Source organism: Girardinichthys multiradiatus, chromosome 13 (assembly GCF_021462225.1).
Source record: "Girardinichthys multiradiatus isolate DD_20200921_A chromosome 13, DD_fGirMul_XY1, whole genome shotgun sequence".
NCBI lineage: Eukaryota > Metazoa > Chordata > Actinopteri > Cyprinodontiformes > Goodeidae > Girardinichthys > Girardinichthys multiradiatus.
In genome coordinates, this window is record NC_061806.1 from 8,038,190 (window position 1) to 8,053,718 (window position 15,529).

Sequence of the window (15,529 nt, forward strand, 5' to 3'; positions counted from 1 at the left end):
CCAGGCCCGTCAGACACTGGGCTCTGAGTCAGTGTCGGGTTGTTGTTGCAAGAGGCAATGTGGGGGTTGTCAGCTGGCAACAGGAAGAAGATCTGGGCATAGAGGTGGTGTGGCGGGAGGACCACGTGGGGCCATAAGGTGATCTGGCGATAGCAGTGCTCTATCAGTGGTGTCTCCTGGCTTCCTGTGCTTGGCCCAGAGCCACAGCAACACAGCGTCAGTCCCTGGAGATCAGGACTATGATGAATGGGGTTTCAGGGCGTTTCTCTCTGTTTTTGCTGTGCTACATAGGCAATTTTTTTTTAAATCCTTACAAGACCCCCTCACCCCCCCGCCCCTTCATCTTTAGTAGAAGGAAATCCCTGCCCTGGGGGAGGGGGGAGGGGTGGAGAGGCAGTGTGAGAACTGAAGAGGCTGATGTGAGAAAATGTGAATAAATGTGACCTGCCAGTGACCCCAACTGTGTGTGTTTGTGTGTGTGTCGTTTCAATGAATGGGAACCTGTGACTCATCAAACTGCCGTGCTAATAGTAAGAAGTCCTGAGCTCAAGTTAAGGATGAGCGATACTATGTCACACACACTCACAACACAAACAAACCATCACTCAGTCTTTCTCACACACACATACACACACTCTCTCTCTCACTCCCTCAGATGGCTGACTCCTGCCTTCTATGGCCTCAATCAGTAATCGGTCAGAGTCAGGAGGTAGAGGGCGGGGGGGCAATGTCTCTCAGCTGGCCTAGGAACACCTCAGCTTCCCCAAGAGCTGGAGAAGGAAGTCTGGGCGTCTCTGCTGAGACTGCTGCCCCCGCGATTCGGTCCCGCATAAGCAGAAGACAACAAGAAAGATTTTACTGCTGCCAAAATGCCTAATGTTATACCATTGTTCTTGCAGCTGGTTCAGGGTCCCTCCAAGGGCCCCAAACTCCCCAATCAACCACCAGCTCAATGACAGAAGGAGGAGACCTGAAGCCTCCCACCCCAGCCTCCACCCCGCACTCACAGATGCCTCCGATGCCTGGTGTCAGGTATGATGTCAAAGCCATAAAATCATGTTTTGTTATGCTAATTTTGTCTGGAGTCACTATAATAACATTAAACCTTCCCCTTGTGGTGAACCTGCGGCATTACAGCAACAACTTCAACAGGAATCAAGTAAAATCCTGTGCATTATTCTATATACAGGTCCTTCTCAAAATATTAGCATATTGTGAAAAAGTTCATTATTTTCCATAATGTCATGATGAAAATTTAACATTCATATATTTTAGATTCATTGCACACTAACTGAAATATTTCAGGTCTTTTATTGTCTTAATACGGATGATTGTGGCATACAGCTCATGAAAACCCAAAATTCCTATCTCACAAAATTAGCATATTTCATCCGACCAATAAAAGAAAAGTGTTTTTAATACAGAAAACGTCAACCTTCAAATAATCATGTATAATTATGCACTCAATACTTGGTCGGGAATCCTTTTGCAGAAATGACTGCTTCAATGCGGCGTGGCATGGAGGCAATCAGCCTGTGGCACTGCTGAGGTCTTATGGAGGCCCAGGATGCTTCGATAGCGGCCTTTAGCTCATCCAGAGTGTTGGGTCTTGAGTCTCTCAACGTTCTCTTCACAATATCCCACAGATTCTCTATGGGGTTCAGGTCAGGAGAGTAGGCAGGCCAATTGAGCACAGTGATAACATGGTCAGTAAACCATTTACCAGTGGTTTTGGCACTGTGAGCAGGTGCCAGGTCGTGCTGAAAAATGAAATCTTTATCTCCATAAAGCTTTTCAGCAGATGGAAGCATGAAGTGCTCCAAAATCTCCTGATAGCTAGCTGCATTGACCCTGCCCTTGATAAAACACAGTGGACCAACACCAGCAGCTGACACGGCACCCCAGACCATCACTGACTGTGGGTACTTGACACTGGACTTCTGGCATTTCCTTCTCCCCAGTCTTCCTCCAGACTCTGGCACCTTGATTTCCAAATGACATGCAGAATTTGCTTTTATCCGAAAAAGTACTTTGGACCACTGAGCAACAGTCCAGTGCTGCTTCTCTGTAGCCCAGGTCAGGCGCTTCTGCTGCTGTTTCTGGTTCAAAAGTGGCTTGACCTGGGGAATGTGGCACCTGTAGCCCATTTCCTGCACACGCCTGTGCAAGGTGGCTCTGGATGTTTCTACTCCAGACTCAGTCCACTGCTTCCGCAGGTCCCCCAAGGTCTGGAATCGGCCCTTCTCCACAATCTTCCTCAGGGTCCGGTCACCTCTTCTCGTTGTGCAGCGTTTTCTGCCACACTTTTTCCTTCCCACAGACTTCCCACTGAGGTGCCTTGATACAGAACTCTGGGAACAGCCTATTCGTTCAGAAATTTCTTTCTGTGTCTTACCCTCTTGCTTGAGGGTGTCAATAGTGGCCTTCTGGACAGCAGTCAGGTCGGCAGTCTTACCCATGATTGGGGTTTTGAGTGATGAACCAGGCTGGGAGTTTTAAAGGCCTCAGGAATCTTTTGCAGGTGTTTAGAGTTAACTCGTTGATTCAGATGATTAGGTTCATAGCTCGTTTAGAGACCCTTTTAATGATATGCTAATTTTGTGAGATAGGAATTTTGGGTTTTCATGAGCTGTATGCCAAAATCATCCGTATTAAGACAATAAAAGACCTGAAATATTTCAGTTAGTGTGCAATGAATCTAAAATATATGAATGTTAAATTTTCATCATGACATTATGGAAAATAATTAACTTTATCACAATATGCTAATATTTTGAGAAGGACCTGTACTCTGGAGGCCAGCAGTTTGGGAGCATGACTCACTAATCAAAATACATTTTTACTTTAATTATCAGGTAATACAAGGTTTTCTTGCTTAGACGTTGCTTTCTTCAAAATGACCCCCCTGTGGTGGTAACATTTATATCGGAAGCAGACTGTGATTTATTTTTTTATTTTTGCTCTGAAGTTCTAACTCTTGCAAATCTTCCCAACTTTAAAAATAAGTCTTAATTTTCTTTTGTAACATTTATTTTGCATTTCAATAAAAGCAAAAGGATCATCCAGTAAATGCGTCCCACAATCCACAGAACTCAGACTTGTTTTTAAGAAAGGCATTGTGAACAGAACGTGAGGTTGCTCATAAATCTTTGGCCTATACTGTCTTCAGGTATCTGATATAACAAACTGATTAGGCAGGGCAGAGTCTTAAATAAACCTACTGAAACATGCAATACAGTTTTAAATCTGGAGGTGGACTAATAAACATTCTGACTTTAACAACTCTTGTCATTCTGCAGGAGTAGTGTAAATCTGCAGGATCCTTTTGCTGATGGCGGAGACCCAGCGTTTTCCAGAAGAAACACCATGACTCCTAACTCTCAGGGCTACCAGCCGGGCATGGGCGGTCCAGAGATGATGAGTCGCATGGCTCCCTACGAGTCAAACAAAGACCCGTTTGGAGGCATGAGAAAAGGTAGGAGCATGTCTAACTGATACAAAACATTCCCTTCACACCAAATGGAAACATTGTTTGCACAAAACGTCATGCAGATGAATTTTTCAGGTACGAAACAACCAAAGGTCCAGATAGGCGCACTGACCCAATCCCATGCTACAGGCGTTGGAGCTGAAACTAACAACTTTGTCATTTTGCTTTTGTTTCTAAGCCGGAGAACAGTTCATGCCACCTAACCCTAACAGTGGAATGGGGGAACAATACAACAGAGGACCACCAGGTCCTATGGGGAACATGCCAATGGGTCAGCGGCAGCAGTACCCATATGGATATGAACGAAGGTAAGCACCCTATAAGCTGTTAGGTGTCAGCTTCAGGTCAGGCTTATTTGTCTTCGGAAACTGTCTGTATATTTAACAAACTGATGACGGCTACTGGTTGGTTTTACAGGCAGGAACCAGGCATGGGCCCTGATGGCAACATGGGGCCGGGAGCGCCTCAGGCCAATATGATGCCTTCTGGTTCTGACGCAGGGATGTATTCACCCAGCCGTCCTCCACCGCAGCAAAGGTCGGTACCATTCAGTGCATACTGGCCTGTCTTTCCTTTGAGGCATTTGTGACCATGACGGCAGGAATAATCTCCCTAGCATTCCAGGCTATGGATTTACTGTGGAGACCAAATGTAATTGCATTCATTCTTGGTTGTTGTCTTCAGGCATGATACCTATACAAATCAATACCCTGGCCAAGGGCCTCCCCCTGGTGGCCCATACCCTAATCAGCAGCCAGGAATATATCCACAGCAGCAACCTGTAAGGACTTTTCTACGCAGTCATTATTCTCAAAATGTTTTTGTGAAGCAGAGACAGATGTTAATGCAATAATAATGGTGCTTATTGTTTTCTGCTAACAGAACTACAAGCGGCCCGTAGATGGAGGGTATGGCCCTCCAGCCAAGCGCCATGAGGGAGAAATATACAACGTTCCTTACAGTGGTCAGCAGCAGCAGCCTGGACCCCAGTCCTCTGGGCACCAGGGCCAGCAGGACATGTATAACCAGTATAATACATATCCAGGAGGAGAGCGCAGACCCCCAGGCCCACAGGGCCAGTTCCCCTTCCCCTTTGGTAGAGATAGAGGACCTTCATCTGCAGGTCCAAACTCCCAGACTCACATGCCTCCTCAGATGATGACAAGCTCAATGCCTTCCGGTCCTGACAGCCCCCAGGGCCCAGTGTGGCAGGGCCGCAATGAGATGGGTTATCCCAATTATCCCAACCGACAGGGACCTCCTGTACCAGGCCAGGGCCCTGGGTACCACGGCATGAACCGTTCAGGAGAGGAGATGATGCCTTCAGACCAACGCATGAACCACGAGGGGCAGTGGCCCGGTCACGTAAACCAGAGGCAGCCACCGTTTGGACCTGCCAGTTCTGGACCACCTATGACCAGACCCTTACCCTCAACTTACCAAGCTTCTCAGAACCACATTCCTCAGGTGTCAAGCCCAGCTCCCCTGCCCCGGCCTATGGAAACCAGGACATCCCCCAGCAAGTCCCCCTACATGCACCCTGGCATTAAGGTGCAGAAAGCTGGCCCCCCAGTGCCCGCATCGCATATCGGCCAGGCCCCTGTGCAGCAACCCATGATTCGACGAGATGTGGCCTTCCCTCCTGGCTCTGTGGAAGCTACCCAACCCCACCTTAAACCCAGAAGGCGGCTCACCATGAAAGACATTGGTAAAGAACTTGTTTCATCTTAAGCTCATGAAGTAAAAGACACATACAGGCAGTGAAGGTTCCAGTAATTTTGACTCATTGGCATTCTGTTCTTTCTTGAAAGGCACTCCTGAGGCTTGGAGAGTTATGATGTCCCTAAAGTCAGGTTTATTAGCTGAAAGCACCTGGGCCTTGGACACCATCAACATTTTACTGTATGATGACGGCAGCATTGCTACTTTTAATCTTTGCCAGGTAAGTCCCTCACCTTTGGTCGGGGCCTTGCATCAGCTAGGCAAACTGAACTAGATGGTCTTATCTCTTGGACCTTTCCGATTCATTTACCTTTTTTGTTGGTTTTGCAGCTACCTGGGTTCCTGGAGCTCGTAGTGGAGTACTTCAGACGCTGCCTCATTGAGATCTTTGGCATTCTAAAGGAGTATGAAGTGGGAGACCCTGGTCAGCGCACCCTGATAGATCCCAATGCAGCTGAGGGTTCTGATGATGAAATTCCTATACCTGAGTATGAAGACATGGACACAGATGAAGAGGAGGATGAGGAGAATGAGGAAAGAAAGGCCAATCATGACACTTCCTCACAGGTGAAGGTTAAAGAGGAGGAGGAAGAAAGCTCTCTAAAAGACAAGTCCTCAGAAGATGAGGATGAGGAAGAGAAAAAGGAGTCTTCTATCAAGGAAGCCAGCTGCTCTACCTCAGGGTCTTCTCAGGACCCCAACGTCCACTTGGAAAAGCCCAAGCAGGCTAGCAAGTTTGATAAACTCCCCATCAAGGTGGTGCGTAAGAAGAACCCCTTTCAGTTAAACCACTTATCCAAGCTTGGGCAGCGGCAGAGTTTTGACAGTGGCCTGATACACTGGAGTATTGGCGGTGGCGACACTACTGAACACATCCAGACCCACTTCGAAAGTCAGATGGATCTCCTTAAGCAGCGGAAACGCATGCCACCGGCCACTGAAGGCCGCAAGAAGGTCAAGCTGGCGGGGACAATGACAACAGAAAACCCAGAGAAATCCAAGTTTTGTTTAGAAGACAAGGTTCAACAACAGCCGGCCCAGTCTTCTGATCCCAACAAGGCCTCAGGGGAGAAGACCCCTTCCTCTCTTCCCATTGGTGCACCAGTCACTGCAACCATTGATGATGTACTGTCGGCCCGACCGGGGTCGGTCACAATGGAAGTGGTCCGCGGAGGTGCTGAGGAGCAGAAGGAGAACGGCAAGTATCTGTTCAGCATAAACCCTGACCCTCAGAGCCGCCGCAACGTCAAAATCCTAGAAGATGAGCCCCACAGCAAGGACGAAACTCCTCTCAGCACTCTGTCGGACTGGCAGGACTCATTGGCCCGCCGCTGCATCTGCGTTTCCAACATCATCAGGAGCCTCTCCTTCGTTCCAGGCAATGACCTGGAAATGTCCAAACACCCAGGCCTCCTGCTGCTGCTGGGCCGTCTGGTGCTGCTCCACCACAGACACCCTGAGCGCAAACAGGCACCAGTCACCTATGAGAAGGAGGAAGAAGAAGATGAAGGAGTGAGCTGCGACAGAGACGAGTGGTGGTGGGACTGCCTTGAGGTGTTAAGGGAGAACTGCTTGGTCACTCTGGCCAACATCTCAGGCCAGCTGGACCTTTCCATTTACCCAGAGAGTATATGTCTGCCACTGCTGGATGGCTTGCTCCACTGGGCAGTGTGCCCCTCGGCAGAGGCCTTGGATCCCTTCCCCACGCTTGGGCCACACAGCTCCCTTTCACCCCAGAGACTTGTCCTCGAGACCCTCAGCAAGCTCAGCATCCAGGACAACAATGTTGACCTCATTCTGGCAACGCCACCATTCAGCCGCTTGGAGAAGCTCTACGGCTCACTCGTACGCCTTGTTGGTGAACGCAAGGTGGCTGTCTGTCGGGAAATGGCAGTTGTTTTGCTAGCTAACTTAGCTCAGGGCGACAGTCTAGCAGCACGGGCCATCGCTGTGCAGAAAGGCAGTGTGGGGAACCTGCTAGGCTTCTTGGAGGACAGCCTGGCAGCCACACAATACCAACAGAGCCAAAGCTCCTTGCTTCAAATGCAGGGCGGTCCTCATTTTGAGCCTACAAGCGTGGACATGATGCGGCGGGCGGCTCGGGCACTGCACGCCCTGGCCAAAGTGGAGGAAAACCACTCAGAGTTCACTTTGTACGAGTCGCGCCTACTAGACATCTCAGTGTCCCCACTTATGAACCCTCTGGTGTCCCAAGTCATCTGTGATGTACTGTTTCTGATTGGCCAGTCATGACAGCCGCCAGGGGCTTTCAGCTCTGCCTCTTTCCGTTCCCCCTCCCCAAGCTCCTTTTTTTGTGTGCGTATGTATGTGTTGTATGCGCGTGAGTGAAACGAGTAAAAACTGACTCTCCTTTGTTTTTAATTTATGCAAAAATCACTTCGGACTCTACTGTCTTTTTACCCCTGCTTCTCACTAAAGGAAGGAATATCATGAAGTAGCTGTGGATTTTAACTGTCTCACACGGAGCAGGAAAGAGCAGATCGGGACCCAGGCATAGGACAGAGTGCACTGCCCTGCGGACTGAACTTGTTTTTTAATTAAAAGAAAAACTCCATAAAAAAAAAGAAGAAAAAAAACTGTAACCAAAGTTGCTGTCTCGTTTACAGTGAGTTTGGAGGATTCATGTGCTCGCAGTCCCCCTCAGAGGGGTCTGCAGGGCACATAGGAAACAATATTATGGTTCATGTTCGGAGGCTAGGTAGACTCATGGACTGTGGTGTGGTATAATTGCTGTAATTTTGGATGCTATATACTCAGCCTCACAGGAACCACATTATTGGCTATGAACAGACGTTTGTCATGGGAGGCCTGTGCAGTAGATTGTAGGACTTTTTTCTGTACTGTACACCTTAAGAACTGTAAACATACTGTAATAATACTGTTTCACACTGAGATATGCTGGCTTGGCAGCAAACTGTAGTTTTTAAAAACAGTTTTAGTTCATGTCGAGAGAAAACGGCTTTCCCCCCAAAGTATGGTGAACCTACAACACCCCGACCTCTTCTCTTTGTCCCTTGATTGTATGACCTGACCCTCTTATATTAAAAAGTCACCTATAGGACTGGTCCTCAACGCTAGACGCAGTCCAGGCTGCAGTGTAAATATCACGTTGTACATTATACTTCTCTCTTTCTCAGCTTCTGTTGCTCTTCATCGTTTTTAATCTTTGACGTTTTGTCCCTCACCCCCGTGCGCCATGTAATTTACTTGACGCCCACCCTGCTCCGTTATTTCGGCGCCCCGCCCCACACCCTGTACCACTCAGCGCTCTGGGGAGGGTGTCCAGCTGCTGTCCGATGCCACATCTAAACAAGCGTCAAGCTTCAGCTTGTCTCTGGGCTGAGTGTAGAGCTTATTAACAAAAATGTCCACGGTTTCATTAGAGCTCCCTCACAAAGACAAACTAAACCTTGATGAAGAAACTAGTTTTAATTTTGTTTTTTGTTTTTTTTTTGTTTTTTTTCCAGTGATGCGGATTCTGCATATTTGTATCTCAGATGATGTAGCTAAAGACTTGATGTAAATTCCTTTTTCCCCCTTTTTTGGCTTAATGAATATCATTTATTCAGTATGAAATCTTTATACTATATGTTCCACGTGTTAAGAATAAATGTACATTAAATCTTCGTAAGATGTTTGCTGTGAATTTATTTCTGATTCACATTTATACATCACCCTGAAAATGTTTTCACACCCTTCAGTATGTTTCATTCTACTTTTGTGATAGATCAACACAAACTAGTACATATCTGAAGAACAAGTTTTATAACAATAAAAATCTGGAAATTGGTGCTGTGGATTTGTATCTCAGTGTAAACTTCTATGAAATGGAAGTACGGTAGAACTGCAGATTTACCAACATATGGCTGTAAACCTGAAGGAGGAGCAGCAAAGAGGCCCATGTTACCTACGGAGGAGCTTCCAAGATCCACAACTCAAGTGGGATAAAGATGCCTTTACATCTGTGTGTTTTTGAATGGGCCCTGTCAGTGAAGGAGGTTGAATTCATCCTAGAAGAAAAACCTGCTATTGGCTGCAAAAGACTAGGGACTAGAGCAGAGGTTCCCCTTCCAACAGGACGACGACCCTAAATGTACAACAAAATGGTTTGGATCAAATCACATGTTTTAGAACGGCCCAGTCAAAGTCCAGACACATTTAATTGACAATGTGCAGCAAGACTTGAAATTAGCTGTTCTGACATTCCATCCAGCCACAACATTTGTGCGAAGCTGGTGGAGAAATACTCCAGAAATACCTGCTCCTGTAATTTACAGCACAAGGTTCTTCAAGCTGTCTACTGAGGAAGGCTGAAGACAAAAGGACGCTACACTGTAAAACATATTGGAAACCATGCATCATTTTCCTTCCTCTTCATAATGATGCACGTTTTGTTGGTCTCACATAAAATCCCATAAAAATACACGGAGGTGTGTGGCTGTAAGCTGATACTAAATGTATATTAGATATTTCCATGTGGCCTGCACTTCTTACATTGAAGCAGTTGTTTTGCTGACAAATCAAACTCTGCAGTTGCTCCGGTCGGTGGAGTTCGCTGCGCAGTAAATGATTGACATGCCAATATAATGATCCACCGCTGTTCTTGTGCCTGGATCAAAAACTGCTGATGTTTTCACACATATTTACATTGGTGGGTGAGAAAATCCCCACTGATCCCCGCAGATAAGCCAGACAGACTCAGAAACTGACACACACTGTTGGGAGAAAAACAAATGTCTGCCTTAGCGCCAACAGATGGCGTTATAATGTCTAAATATTAATTTCCATTGTAGTAAATCATGATGACTAAGCAAAATGTAATCAATGTCACACAGCATCAACACATTTGAATGTAGCTCATTTACATGCTTATCGTTATTTTGAATTGCTTATGTTTACTCACCATGCTGGTCAGTTCTACTGATATATATATATATATATATATATATATATATATATATATATATATAATGTACATACATATATACAGGGGTTGGACAATGAAACTGAAACACCTATCATTTTTAGTGTGGGAGGTTTCATGGCTAAATTGGACCAGCCTGGTAGCCAGTCTTCATTGATTGCACATTGCACCAGTAAGAGCAGAGTGTGAAGGTTCAATTAGCAGGGTAAGAGCACAGTTTTGCTCAAAATATTGAAATACACACAACATTATGGGTAACATACCAGAGTTCAAAAGAGGACAAATTGTTGGTGAACGTCTTGCTGGCGCATCTGTGACCAAGACAGCAAGTCTTTGTGATGTATCAAGAGCCACGGTATCCAGGGTAATGTCAACATACCACCAAGAAGGACGAACCACATCCAACAGGATTAACTGTGGACGCAAGAGGAAGCTGTCTGAAAGGGATGTTCGGGGGCTAACCCGGATTGTATCCAAAAAACATAAAACCACGGCTGCCCAAATCACGGCAGAATTAAATGTGCATCTCAACTCTCCTGTTTCCACCAGAATCTGAATCAACGAGTTAACTCTAAACACCTGCAAAAGATTCCTGAGGCCTTTAAAACTCCCAGCCTGGTTCATCACTAAAAACCCCAAACATGGGTAAGACCGCTGTCCAGAAGGCCACTATTGACACCCTCAAGCAAGAGGGTAAGATACAGAAAGAAATTTCTGAACGAATAGGATGTTCCCAGAGTGCTCTATCAAGGCTCCTCAGTGGGAAGTCTGTGGGAAGGAAAAAGTGTGGCAGAAAACGCTGCACAACGAGAAGAGGTGACCGGACCCTGAGGAAGATTGTGGAGAAGGGCCGATTGCAGACCTTGAGGGACCTGCGGAAGCAGTGGACTGAGTCTGGAGTAGAAACATCCAGAGCCACCGTGCACAGGCGTGTGCAGGAAATGGGCTACAGGTGCCGCATTCCCCAGGTCAAGCCACTTTTGAACCAGAAACAGCGGCAGAAGCGCCTGACCTGGGCTACAGAGAAGCAGCACTGGACTGTTGCTCAGTGGTCCAAAGTACTTTTTTTCGGATGAAAGCAAATTCTGCGTGTCATTCGGAAATCAAGGTGCCAGAGTCTGGAGGAAGACTGGGGAGAAGGAAATGCCAAAATGCCAGAGGTCCAGAGTCAAGTACCCACAGTCAGTGATGGTCTGGGGTGCTGTGTCAGCTGCTGGTGTTGGTCCACTGTGTTTTGTCAAGGGCAGGGTCAATGCAGCTAGCTATCAGGAGATTTTGGAGCACTTCATGCTTCCATCTGCTGAAAAGCTTTATGGGGATGAAGATTTCATTTTTCAGCACGACCTGGCACCTGCTCACAGTGCCAAAACCACTGGTAAATGGTTTACTGACCATGGTATCACTGTGCTCAATTGGCCTGCCAACTCTCCTGACCTGAATCCCATAGAGAATCTGTGGGATATTGTGAAGAGAACATTGAGAGACTCAAGACCCAACACTCTGGATGAGCTAAAGGCCGCTATCGAAGCATCCTGGGCCTCCATAAGACCTCAGCAGTGCCACAGGCTGATTGCCTCCATGCCACGCCGCATTGAAGCAGTCATTTCTGCAAAAGGATTCCCGACCAAGTATTGAGTGCATAACTGTACATGATTATTTGAAGGTTGATGTTTTTTGTGTTAAAAACACTTTTCTTTTATTGGTCGGATGAAATATGCTAATTTTGTGAGATAGGAATTTTGGGTTTTAATGAGCTGTATGCCAAAATCATCTGTATTAAGACAATAAAATACCTGAAATATTTCAATTAGTGTGCAATGAATCTAAAATATATGAATGTTAAATTTTCATCATGACATTATGGAAAATAATGAACTTTATCACAATATTCTAATATTTTGAGAAGGACCTGTACTAGCTGGCCTGTCAACAGATTCTCCCATCTGAGCTATACACTAACCGGCCACTTTATTAGGTACACCTGTCCAACTGTTCATTAATGCAAATTTCTAATCAGCCAATCATATGGCAGCAACTCAATGCATTCAGGCATGTAGACATGGTCAAACCGCAGTTCAAACCGAGCTTCAGAATCGGGGAGAAAGGTGATTTAAGTGACTTTGAACGTGGCGTGGTTGTTGGTACCAGACGGGCTGGTCTGAGTATTTCAGAAACAGGCTGATCTGCTGGGATTTTTACGCTCTACCTATCTCTAGGGTTTACAGAGAATGGTCCGAAAAAGAGAAAATATACAGAGCAGCAGTTCTGTGGGCGCAAATGCCTTGTTGATGCAAGAGGTCAGAGGAGAATAGCCTGACTGGTTCGAGCTGACAGAAAGGCAACAGTAACTCAAATAACCACTCGTTACAACCAAGGCATGCAGAAGAGCATCTCTGAAAGCACAACACTTTGAACCTTGAGGTGGATGGGCTACAGCAGCAGAAGACCACACCGGGTGCCACTCCTCTCAGCCAAGAACAGGAAACAGAGGCTACAATTCACACAGGCTCACCAAAATTGGACAACAGAAGATTGGAAAAACGTTGCCTGGTTTGACGAGTCTTGATTTCTGCTGCAACATTCGGATGGTAGGGTCAGAATTTGGCGTCAACAACATGAAAGCATGGATCCATCCTGCCTTGTATCAACGGTTCAGGCTGGTGGTGGTGGTGTAATGGTGTGGGAGATATTTTCTTGGCACACTTTGGGCCCTTTAGTAACAATTGAGCATCGTGTCAACGCCACAGCCTGCCTGAGTATTGTTGCTGACCATATCCATCCCTTTATGACCATAGTGTACCCATCTTCTGATGGTTACTTCTAGCAGGATCACGCGCCATGTCATAAAGCACGAATCATCTCAGACTGGTTTCTTGAACATGACGATGAGTTCACTGTACTCAAATGGACTCCACAGTCACCACATCTCAATCCAATAGAACACCTTTGGGATGTGGTGGAACGGGAGATTCGTATCATGGATGTGCAGCCGACAAATCTGCAGCATCTGTGTGATGCTATCATGTCAATATGGACCAAACTCTCTGAAGAATGTTTCCAGTACCTTGTTGAATCTATGCCACGAAGGATTAAGACAGTTCTGAAGGCAAAAGGGGGTCCAACCCGGTACTAGCAAGGTGTACTTAATAAAGTGGCCGGTGAGTGCAGATATCTGCAGCTTCCCCAGCATTTTTTTGGGCCTCTTGGGTACTTCTCTAATTGCCCAACAATGTTGATCATTCATCCATTTTCTATACCCGCTTCTTCCATGCAGGGTGGCAGGGAAGCTGGTGCCCATCTCCAGCAATCTACAGGAGAGAGGCAGGGTACACCCTGGACAGGTCACCAGTGCATTGCAGGCAACACAGAGACATACAGGACAAACAACCATGTATACCTAAGGGCAAATGAGAGAGACCAATTAACCATAGTCATGTTTTTGGACTTTGGTAGGAAGCCAGAGTACCTGGAGAGAACCCATGCATGCACGGGGAGAACATGCAAACTCTATGCAGAAAGACCCCTGGGCGGGAGTCAAACACAGGAGCTTCTTGCTGCAAGGCCACCGTGTTACCAACTTCGCAAACATGTAGCTCCAACGTTAATCAATCTCATGATTGCAATTCCAATAAAATACAGCAAGGTTTGCAGCTGTAACATGACAAAATGCGAGAAAGTTCAGGGGATGTGTGGAATTATTTTGCAAGTCATTGTATGTGACCACTGTAAGCACTTTAATGCTCAGATAGAACATGATGAACTCTTCATCATGTCTGTCCAGGGGTCCAGACACAACTCAAACAGCCAGGTGCCATGGAAACAGTGAAATAAGCTACTAACGCATCCGTGCTTTCAATTTCCTTCAACCTGTCACCTGAGGTGTAGAGCGCGTTAAAGGACATCTGTCGTGGATTCTTTATCGAGCCATGACAAACCATCGTGGCAGTCAGGGGTAAACACACGCTGCCAAAGCTTTCTCAGCCCTATGAAAGAGATTGTCAAACTGTTATAATCCCATCAAGAGAATACTGAACAAATCCCTCAAAGCTCAGTCCCACTCATCCAGACATGCATCCAACATTCTGATTATATATGCTCAGAAACTCACTGAATTACAGATTAAGTTTCATCCATCACCTTTCATTTCAGCTGGCTCCTCTTCTGTCTCTGATGTGTTAGCGCCCTCTTCTGTTTAGAACAAGAAACACAGCCAGGTTAAATGCACCCTAGTTCAATTCTCAGAGAAAAACTGAGACAATGCTACATATGAGTCCTGTTGTAAAATAAAAGGACTGCTTTCAAGATGCATAATTTTTGCTGTTGTTTTTATGATTTCTTTTATAGATGTAAATCTTTTTGTGCATACAGTAAGTTGGTATCTTGATCTGGTGTGTGTTGAGCAGATTTTATCTGTACTTGTCAAAACAAATCTATATTGCAGTTAGGTTTAGCAGTCAAGCTCAGTCAAACTGGGTGGCAACATCTGTGAACAGCAATTTTCCTGCAACAAATTCTCATTTGTTTTGTTTGTGTTTATGAGTTGTTGTCTTGGTGGAAAGCAACCCTTTGCCCCAGGCTTTAGGAGCCTCTTCCAGATTTACGTCTAGGATTGCTCTGTATTTAGCTCCATTGAGGTAAGCATCCCCAGAGGATGATGCTGCCACATTGCGTTTTACATGGATGCTGTGTCCCATACATTGCTTGTGCCCACTGACTAATGAAAAGATTGCCATCCTGGTTGCATTCTATCATGTTAGTCTAGTAAAAATTTAACACAATAATATTGTTTTTAAATCAGCTTCCATGACCCACGATGAAAATAATAATCCCCACAGCATGATGCTGCCTCCACCATGTGTGTCTGTCTAATGTGTCTGCTGTGTCCCCCAACATGGGTTGTTGCATACTGCCAACAGGATTTAAAATAACTTTTGTTTTACCAATGACTTTCTTCTTGCCACCAATTGCTGCTTATGAACTATTTACGAGCTCTGCAACTGGAGTCACGCTTAAGTCACAAAAATAAGTCTTCAGACTTAGATTTGTGTCCTAAAGACTTGAGACTTGACTCGGACTACTGATCTGAGTCTTAGTACCACTTTTTATCGCATGTAATGAAGAGTGAAAAGGAGCATGTCTGTAGGCTGCAGACTGCAGCTGCTCCGCATGTTTTACTGGGAAAGGATGAGCTGGATTATTAGCCAGTGATGTTGGTGGATTATGGGATGTTATTGGCTCAAAACAATCTGTTCATATTAGCTGCAGCTTCATAATAATAACCACATGGATGTTACCCCAAAAGAAAGCTGTGCTAAATGACTTTGGATAATTTCAGAACAAAATAAAGACCTCCAACATCTCGCAGTTAAACT

General features: G+C 45.8%; 1 protein-coding gene across 3 annotated transcripts in view; it reads left to right on the plus strand.

Annotated features, from left to right (window-relative positions):
• The window catches only part of arid1ab (AT rich interactive domain 1Ab (SWI-like)), a 73,064-nt gene extending 64,204 nt beyond the window's left edge, over positions 1 to 8,860 (plus strand). For all 3 annotated transcript variants that reach the window (XM_047383432.1, XM_047383433.1, XM_047383435.1), the window contains 8 exons: positions 900 to 1,032; positions 3,300 to 3,475; positions 3,669 to 3,798; positions 3,908 to 4,027; positions 4,175 to 4,271; positions 4,373 to 5,198; positions 5,302 to 5,432; positions 5,543 to 8,860. In XM_047383432.1, coding sequence (XP_047239388.1) covers positions 900 to 1,032; positions 3,300 to 3,475; positions 3,669 to 3,798; positions 3,908 to 4,027; positions 4,175 to 4,271; positions 4,373 to 5,198; positions 5,302 to 5,432; positions 5,543 to 7,465 — 3,536 coding nt within the window. In that variant the 3' untranslated portion in view covers positions 7,466 to 8,860. The remainder of the gene's footprint in view (positions 1 to 899; positions 1,033 to 3,299; positions 3,476 to 3,668; positions 3,799 to 3,907; positions 4,028 to 4,174; positions 4,272 to 4,372; positions 5,199 to 5,301; positions 5,433 to 5,542) is intronic.
• The last annotated feature ends 6,669 nt before the right edge of the window (positions 8,861 to 15,529 follow it).